The sequence below is a fragment of the Labeo rohita genome, chromosome 16, assembly GCF_022985175.1.
Source record: "Labeo rohita strain BAU-BD-2019 chromosome 16, IGBB_LRoh.1.0, whole genome shotgun sequence".
Lineage (NCBI taxonomy): Eukaryota > Metazoa > Chordata > Actinopteri > Cypriniformes > Cyprinidae > Labeo > Labeo rohita.
In genome coordinates, this window is record NC_066884.1 from 20,935,375 (window position 1) to 20,945,395 (window position 10,021).

The following is a 10,021-nucleotide window of genomic DNA, read 5'->3' on the forward strand; positions in this document are numbered from 1 at the left end:
CCTGTTTTTAATCTCAGAATTGTGACTAGTTCTAGCAATTGTGAGTTTTTATCTCAAAATTCTGACTTAATTTCTTGCGGTTTTGAGTTTGTATGCAATTATGTGAAAAAAAGTCAGAATTGTGAGTTTATATGCAATTATGTGAAAAAAAGTCAGAATTGTGAGATATGAACTGAGTTGCAAGAAAAAAAGACAGAATTGCGAGATACAAACTTGCAATGGCGAGAAAAAAGTTAATTATTCTGGCTTAATTTCTTGCAGTTTTATGTTTATATCATGCAATTCTGTGAAAAAAAAGTCTGAATTGTGAGTTTATATCACACAGTTCTGACTTTATAACAAGCAATTGCGTGTTTATATCACACATTTATATCATGCAATTATGTGAAAAAAAGTCAGAATTGTGAGTTCATATCACACAATTTGAAAAAAAAGTCTGAATTGTGAGAAAAAAGTCAGAATTGCCAGTTTTTATCTTAGAATTGTGACTAGTTCTAGCAATTGTGAGGTTTAATCTCAAAATTCAGACTTTATTTCTTGCAGTTTTGAGTTTATATCATGCAGTTATGTAAAAAAAAAAGTCAGAATTGCGAGGTTATATCACGCGGTTCTGACTTTATAACTGTCAATTGCAAGTTTGTATCAGACAATTCCAAAAAAATGTCTGAATTGTAAAATAGAAACTCAGTTGTGAGAAAAAAAGACAGAATTGTGAGATACAAACTCACAACTGTGAGAAAAAAGTAAGAAATCCGCTTTTATCTCAGAATAGTTCTAGTAATTGAGTTTTTATCTTAAAATCTGTACTTTACTTCTTGCAATTGTGAAATTATATCATGCAATTGCAAGTTTGTATCACACAATTCTGAGAAAAAGATTGTTTTTTTAAATAACAGAAAATCTACTAAGACATTTTAACTGTCAGTCAGAAGATGCATCTTTTACAGAAAATTAATTTGAAAGAAAATCGATTGTTTTGCTTACAGAGATCTTTCAGTAATGCTCCAGCTCACAGGTTCCCTTCTTACTGCCCTTTCTGACGTCTGACATCTGATAAATCTGTGTATTTTACATAATCAGCCCAGAGCCTTAACGCTTAGGTTAAACCAATCTTTCATTCAAACCAAGCAGAGAAGGGCTAAGGTAATTTTACTTCTTTTGTAAGAATATATGGTTTCAATTACTGCCTGCCTGGTTGAAATAGCAATATTGTTGGCAATGACAACATTAAACATGATTTTAAACATGGATGGTGGGTCTGGGAAAGAAATTTGGGTATACAGATAGTGTATTTGAGCTAGACAATTGCACAGTTACCTAATTTCTGTATGTCATCTAATCTTCCAATGTCAAAATGATTAGATTATCTGAATGTAGGTAACGCATAAAAAGCGTTTTACAGCAGCAACTCATAAATCACTTATTTTTTCTCTCCCTCTCTCTTTGTCCCACATGATTATTAATCATTTATTAGGGGTCGTGGTCTAGATCAGACAAGCTATGATGTAGATTTTGACTGCCTGATGTGGGATGTTTGTACCCTGCAAGTGTATTTAAAACAGGGTTTAAAGGTTAGCTGAGCTAATAGACACAGACTGAGGTCAGAAGACCATCTGAGAACAGCGGGACAACAGCAAGTTTTGCACAAATCCTATAAAACGCAAATACTAAAAATGAGTCGGGTAAAAAATACAGTTAAGAAGATGAAGGTGAAAAATGAATTGGCACGACAGATTTTGGGAGAGGTCTTAGGCACTTTTGTACTTCTGGTAAGTTTTTGCAGTTTTCACTATTATTTAGCATAGTTATTGATTTATAGAGTATTTTTTGCTGTTGTTGTTCACACATATATTTTCATTACTGATATATATTTGAGATATAAAACTCATTACCACTATGAAAATAAAACAATTTGTTAATGCATGAAGTATTGTGAGATAAAAATGAATACCGTTGTTTACAGCATTAATCAGTCTGTTAATATTAATTTATAGATAAACTATTTCGGTTAATCATTCATGCTTGTGCATATTTTATCATTTAAAAGATGTAATATGTAAAAAAAAAAAATCTAAATGAACCTAGATTAATAAATGCTGTAAAACTACTTGCTCATTGTAAGTTAATGATACTGAATGCATTAACTAACAAAGCATTCATTAAAAACACACATGAAATGTTACACAAAACTGAGATGTTTATATATTTTGAGGTTTTCTGCATGCTTTTTTAACACATTTCCTCTGAATTTATTATTCTAATACTTTTGCAAAAGGTTACTGGACTATTTAACAGTGATATCAGTGACATATCATATCATATCATATCATATCATATCATATCATATCATATGTTGCTCCATAAGATAAGCTTTTACAATAGACAAATCCAAGGTTATGTAGTCTGAGGATCTGTGAGCACGTGCTTTTGCTTATATATGCTGCTGACTATGTATTTGTCTGTGCAGATGGTTTTTATCTGAAATATAATTTATTATAATTTAATAAATAATCCAGTGCAGGGTCAGTTTTGTAGAGCATTATCAGGGTCAGTATTTATGTTTGATATGATATGATTGAAAATAGAAGGTTATTATAAATTAACTTGTGTTACTGACAAAATTTGTCCAGTTAATTTGTATATTTGTCTTTCATCAATAAAAATGGTTCTAAAAAAGTGAAAGCATCAGGCAATACTGGAACAACTGGAGCAAAACACTGCTGTTTTATGCTAAGTATCAATATTTTTTTTTTCTTTTTGCTGTAGCTATTTGGTTGTGCTGCAGCAGCACAAGTGAAAACCAGCAGGGAAACTAAGGGGCAGTTTCTGTCTGTTAACATGGCCTTCTCTGTAGGTGTCATGTCTGCCATGTACCTCTGCATGGGGGTATCAGGTAAAATGCTTACAGATTAGGCAGTTTTGGGACATTTAAAGTGAAATTTGTCTTCTTTTTTTTTTTTTTGGATCAACATAACTGTCTTTTACTATTTTTTCTTCTTTATTTCCCCCTTTAGGAGCTCATCTAAACCCAGCTGTGTCTCTGAGTTTCTGTATGCTGGGAGACCTACCCTGGATAAAGTTGTTACCCTATTCTCTGGCTCAAACACTGGGGGCTTACCTTGCCGCTGGGCTTGTCTTTCTCATCTACCATGGTAAAAAAAAAAAAAGAGAGCAATGAGACATCCTGTATTAATAGGTGAAGGGTGAACCAATTTCAGGGTAAGGCTAAAAGTAGCCTAATTTTTGTGTAATCTATTAGCTACGTAGATCATAAACCCGTCTTTTAGGCAAGTACCAGGTATGGGAGTGTCATGTCATAAAATATGTTTAATAATTTGTATTTAACTTGATCATAATTTGCTAAAAACATTATTTTTGAATTTAATGTTTTCAAACGGTGAATAAATTACACGGAGAATACATTGTGGGACTTCTAACGGCAGCTGCAGTGACGCACTGACTTCACTACTCAACGACTGGCTCTTTCATTAAGAAGGCAGAGTTTCACGGCCATAATGAGCATTGCATCTTTCCCTTATTCAAAACTATACAAGTGACAAGTATAGTTTAGACCTGCCCTGAATGAGCTGCAACAGTCCAATCGCCATTGTTTTTCGATGCCGGAGCAGGGACGTAGATAAGAATGGCCTTTAAGCAACTGAAGTGTTCTGTTGTTGGATATAACAATGAACATAGTGGTCGTCATTTACTCCGGACATCTGAGCCGCTGAAGATGCAGTAGATAACGTTTGTTTGTGAAGGGAATGCGCCTCCCAATCTACATATATCCGTCTATGTTCAAGTGAATCATTCGTGATCCAGCTTCACTTACAGCAGAAGTGAGTATAAGGGGTTTTTTATGAATCTTTGCAATCGCCTTTCCTAATAACGTGCTAGTTAGCAAGTTTAACGGCTAAACGTGGCTGAAGTAAACAGAGCATGGCTGGTCACTCCACAGGAGAGAGGGGCGGGGCGAGTAGAGCTCATCTGCATTTAAAGGAACATTCAATATGAATGGGCTGATTTCTGCAGAGCTGATTTTAACAAGGTAAAAAGGGTGTTTTTTACACTACCATTGAGGAATTTTAACCAAAGTATGTTATAGACTTTTCATTAAGACCCTAAAGAATCATATCAACTTGTGGAAAATGGGCATCCGATGAACCCTTTAAGAATTGGGTAAGATTAAGAATTTAAGATGTAGAATAAGGTCTTGCAGATAAACAACCAATATCCCAGTAATATTCATGCTAATAACCAACTAGTTAATAGTGAGAATTAAACACTAAAGTGTTACCAATATTATTTTTAACCCATCAAAGTATTTAAAGTGAAAAGGGTGCATAAAAAGCATGCATTTTAAGGTTAGACTTTAAATTTTGATGTTAAATTATTGTATTGCATTGTATATAAATGTTCTACAGTCTATATACAGTGTTAAGTTCAATTAAATAAGAAGTAACTGTAATTAAATTACAGAAAAAATAAGAGTAATCCCTTACTTTACTTTTTCAAGGGTAAGTAATTAAATTACAGTAACTAATTACTTAGTAACCAGTTACACCCAACACTGGTCACAACAGAATTTTTTTCTTAGAATTCCAAGTTTATATATTGCAGTTCTGACATAATAATACACAATTGTAAGTTTATATCACATAATTCTGAAACAATTGTGATATAAACTTGCAATTGCAAGAAAAATGTCAGAATTGTGAGTTTTTATCTAGCTATTTCTTGCAATTGTGAGTTTATATCTCGCATTTCTGACTTTATAACTAGCAATTGCAAGTTTGTATCACACAATTCTGAGAAAAAAGTTGCAATAACTTCTTTATGTATTATTCACTGGTGGAAACTGGCTTCTACAGTCTAGTGTGAGTGTAAGCAATGGTGCAACATAGATCATAATTTAATTCCGCAATAGTCACTTTTCATTTCATTTTCATTTTATTCACGACAGCCATTATGGATTTAGTTTAATTGTGCAGGGGAAGGTTAAGCTTTGCCCAGCCTTACACAAGCTCTACCTATGCCTGTATTTTAACAATAATTCCACATTCTATACTTCGCAGTTTTATGTTTTTGAAAAAGAGAGGATTGATTTCTCTCCTCACCTCTAGATGCGATTATGGACTACAGTGGTGGAGTTCTGACAGTAGTTGGTCCTAATGAAACAGCCAGTATCTTTGCTACTTACCCAAGTGATATGGTGTCAATACAGACCAGCTTCCTCGATCAGGTGAGCAACATCAGGCCATGGCAGATTAGACAAGAGCTCTGTAGTTCATGTAAGCACAGTAGAATTAATGTTGATATAATAAATTTGTCCAGTCTTATCTGATTTAATTGGAATAGGTCTAAAGCAATACAATATTACATAATAAAGATTCAAACATTAATCAATCTGCTGTAATAAATCATGCCAGAAATGGAAACTGACTAGGTGGCCATCTGTCTCCTGTATATCTGCCTGTAGGTGATCGGCACAGCCATGTTAATGCTCTGTATTCTACCGCTGAATGATCAAAGAAATGCTCCTGCACCCAAAGGGTTGCTCCCTCCAGTTGTAGCAACTGTTGTCCTAGGGATTTCCGTGTCAATGTCAGCTAACTGTGGAGCTGCCATAAACCCTGCCCGTGACCTTGGTCCACGACTCTTCACCCTCACAGCAGGCTGGGGCACAGAAGTCTTCACGTACGTAACCGTGTCTGCTCCATCTATTAACCTCAGATTACAGGCTTTGTTATCTTTGCCCATACACCTACTATCTTTTAACTTATATCTCCACTGATAAAATTAATTATTGGTCATGCCACTTTGCTTAGCTCTGGTGTTCTATTAATGATATCAGAGCACTTAACACATTGGTATTTGCACTTAAGTGTGTAACATGGTCACTTTTGGTCACTTTTCTCAACACAGGTGCTATGACTACTTCTTCTGGATTCCATTAGTGGCTCCTATGGTGGGGGGCGTGATGGGGTCCATCATTTATCTGGTCTTCATTCAGTGGCATCTGCCTGAGCCTGAGGATGAATCTGAGTCTGAGGAGTTTAATGATCAAACAAAGGCTACGAAGCACAACAACAAAACGGATGAGTTATACTATAAAATGTCTGCCCTTTAAAGGCCTGGGGGACTGCTGAATCTAGCTCACGCCATTTCCAAACTGTTTTATACTGTAAATAAAAAAATAGTAAAACGGTAGGGAAAAAACCTGGGGAAAATGTACTTAAGGTGGACTCTAAAATCTTTCACAGCAGTGCTGAAGCCTTAATATACCAATTATTATTTATTATTTTCAACCCCCTTTCATCCCTTCTAAAATATTAAACTAGGACTTACTATAATTTATATGTAAAAAAGTTATTTTTCCTTCACACTATGTATTGTTTCATAGAAGTGAATTTAAAGATTTGTATATAGTAATTTAATTTGTAATTTAATATAATAACATCAAACTCATATCTGTTTGTTGTCTAGTGTCTTTTGCAAGTATACTGTAAGTTGTTTTTATTAACCCACAGTGCACGGGGATGAGTGTGTGCACATTTGCGGTGTACATTAACAAGTTCACAAACAAAGAGTTTTAAAAATCTGTTTGAAGCAGCCATTGACCAATCATTTATCTGAACTTTTGGGAATAGGTATATTGATTATATGTACTCTGAAAGCCCATTTCATGGAATCACAGTGCTCTGTTGTGAGAAATTATTACATCATGCATTACATGAAAGATCTAGATAGAGACAGCTGCAACCATAATGCGGGAATACAAGGACTGTAAATAAAGCAAAAGGTCATATCTTCTTTTCTGGTAATACTACTGATCAGTACAGGGTGTTGTTTTTTTTTTAATGTCCTGTTTGGTTTGATCCATGAACTTTTCTTAGTATTTGGGGTCACTGGGTACCTGGCAAATTCTGGACAAACTATGAAAGACTTTAAAAACTACCTAATCAGCCCAAATGTGTTGGTCACTACACGACAACCATATAAATCAGTTCAGGTTTTTGTCATTATTAAGTTTGATAATAATAGTAATGCAGTATTTAGTAGCATTTAAACAATGGGAATTTTTAAATGTTGCAACGCATTACTGTCCATTTAATTCCGCAACATTGACCAACAAGCATTAAATGCAAAAAATTTAACTAGTGTATCAGTGAAGGTGGCTGAATACTTTCGGCTGATCTTCCTAAAAGGCAGCAAACTTGGTATGAGTACTTGTATGGTATGAGTAGCACAGTGCATGGAAGCCTGTTTCCGCCATTAAATTATTACGACTTTTTATTTCACAATTCTGACTTTTTCTCTCTGATTTTTTTTTTTTCAGATTTGTGATATATAAACTCGCAATTGCAAATTATAGTCAGAATTGTGAGATAAAAACTTGAAAATTGCAAAGCGAGTTTGTATCTCACAATTCTGACTTTTCTCGCAAATGCAAATTTATATCCCGCAATGCTGACTTTTTCTCACAATTTTTTGGGTAACACTTTACAATACGAGTGCACAAATATGCATTAATTCGTGCTTAACTAATGCAGAGATAATCATGAGTTAATATATAACTCATGAAGAACTAAACCATTTATTAATAATTACTTCATCAGCAACAAATGAACATTCTATATGATTCATAGATTAAATAATCAATAAATTGTTATTAGTTAAATGTGTCATAATGTATTAATTACCTAATAACTTATTTTACTGACTAATAGTGTTTTACTGACTCATGCGTTAATTACGACAGTGGGTTGAAGCCACACATTTCATCTTCCACTTGTCTGCATTAATGATTTGCAAAGATATTATTATGTTATGACTTTACTCGTTGAGGCACAGAACTATTAACTAACTGTTAAGTAATATGTCATTGTGGTTATGAATTTAGAATTAGTTAGCCTCAACAAGTAAAGTCATAACATAATGATATCTTTGAAAATCATTTGGTAATGATTAATTAAAGCAGACAACTGGAAGTTGAAATGCATGGCTTCAACCCATTAAAATGCATGGCTGCAACTCATTGAGGCACATGACTAACTATTCTATATCCATAACCACAATGACATAGTTCTGTGCCTCAACAAGTAAAGTCACAACATAATGATACATTTGCAAATCATTAGGTAATGATTAATTAAAGCAGACAACTGGAAGTTGAAGTACATCGCTTTGACCAGTGTGGTAATTAACATATGAATTTACATCATTAGTTAATAAAAAGTTATTAGGGAATTAATAAATTTTTTAACACATTTAACTAATAACAATTTATTGATTACTTAATCTATGAATCATATAGAATGTTCATTAGCTGCTGATGTAGTAATCATTGATAAATGTTTTAGTTCTTCATGAATTATACATTAACTCGTGATTATCTGTGCATTAATTAAACATGAATTAATGCATATTTGTCCACACGTATTATAGTGTTACCATTTTTTCTAAGAAATGAGAGATGTAAACTCACAATTTCAGATATAAAGTCAGAATTGCAAAATACAAACTCACATTTTGTTAAAAACAGTTTGATAAAAGCTGCCTTTTTTTCTCAAAAATGTGAGTTTATATCTTGCGATTCTGACCTTTTCTCACAAAATTACGAGAAAAATAAATTCAGAGATGCAAGATAAAAGCTTGCAATTCTGACTTTTTCTCGCAGATGCGAGTTTATCTCACAATTCTGACTTTTTTTGTCAACTTTTTTCTGACTTTCTCGCACTTGCGAGTTATAAGGTCAAATTTTGAAGGGAAAATGACTGATGTGTTAATTAATAACTCACAATTGCAAGTTTATATCTCACAATTTTCTAAATTAATAACTCGCAATTGCGAGTTTATATCTCACAATTCTGATTTTATAACTCACAATTGCAAGTTTATCTCACAATTCCGAGAGCTGCGAGATGTTGATGTTATGTTTCCGGTGGCGCCGGATATATATATATATATACAAATATATATATATATATGTATATATTTTTGCAGAAGGCAGCTGACAGGTCACAGGAAAGAACCGAAGGGGTACAAAACAATATTTTGCTGTTGTCTGGTTCGTAAAAGAATAAATCGAACCTGAAACGTTCTTTACAAGAGGGTCAAAACAAAAATTTACCGTGGTTTGCCCTGGTGAAAAAAACAGCATATGCTGGTAGGTATGTTTTGATGCTGGAATGCTGGTTAGGTAGGTTTTGATGCTGGTTTAAGCTGGTCCTTTGCTGGTTTATGCTGGTCCTTAGCTGGTTTAAGTTGGTCCTTTGCTGGTTTTTACTGGTCATGTTGCTGGTCAAGGACCAGCATGAACCAGCAAAGGACCAGCTTAAACCAGCATCAAAACCTACCTAACCAGCATCCCAGCATCAAAACACACCTACTAGCATATGCTGGTTTTTTTTCACCAGGGTAATCTGACTTTGTGTAGTGATTCCAATCGTTTCCAATAAAAGTACACTTATGGACGACAGTATACTTTTAGAATACAGTATACCAGTAGAATATCTCCATTTCACCCAAAATGTCACTACGCCCTTCTGGTTGTCACCCCTCGAAAAACACAACCTATTTTAGTCTTCGTCGCAAAAATCGTTTTTATTATGTTGGCCTATGTAATTTTAAAATGTTCATCAACCCTGCACTGAATGATGAAAACTCAACAGTGTGACCAGCAGAGAGCGCAAACGACAAACCAAAACAAATGAGCACATGGTAAATGTCAGTACTGCCCCCACACTGCACTGTGAACAAAGTTACAGGATGTTATCTGCTGCATTCATTTAATACTGTATAATAAACATTCTTTAAAACCCACAGTAAATAACAAAATTAAGATGCATGCCGTCATCAGTAATGTTTAACCACACTTACTGGAACAAATCGAAAGTGGAATCGTTTTTTTCGCCTTTTATCGACCATTTAAAACATTACTCTTAAGAAGTGCAATGCTCGAAGTGTGAAATAGCAGATGCAGATGTAAACACCGCCCCTGCACCCCGCCTCCCTCATC

At 34.2% G+C, this 10,021-nt stretch overlaps 1 protein-coding gene across 1 annotated transcript; it reads left to right on the plus strand.

The window, feature by feature from the left end:
* The first annotated feature begins 1,556 nt into the window (after positions 1 to 1,556).
* On the plus strand, positions 1,557 to 6,603 carry aqp10a (aquaporin 10a). The gene is made up of 6 exons (XM_051131611.1): positions 1,557 to 1,769; positions 2,767 to 2,893; positions 3,015 to 3,152; positions 5,124 to 5,242; positions 5,480 to 5,697; positions 5,926 to 6,603. The coding sequence occupies exons 1-6, from the start codon at positions 1,674 to 1,676 to the stop codon at positions 6,128 to 6,130; spliced, it is 903 nt and encodes a 300-aa protein (XP_050987568.1). The 5' UTR covers positions 1,557 to 1,673; the 3' UTR covers positions 6,131 to 6,603.
* Positions 6,604 to 10,021: the final 3,418 nt, after the last annotated feature.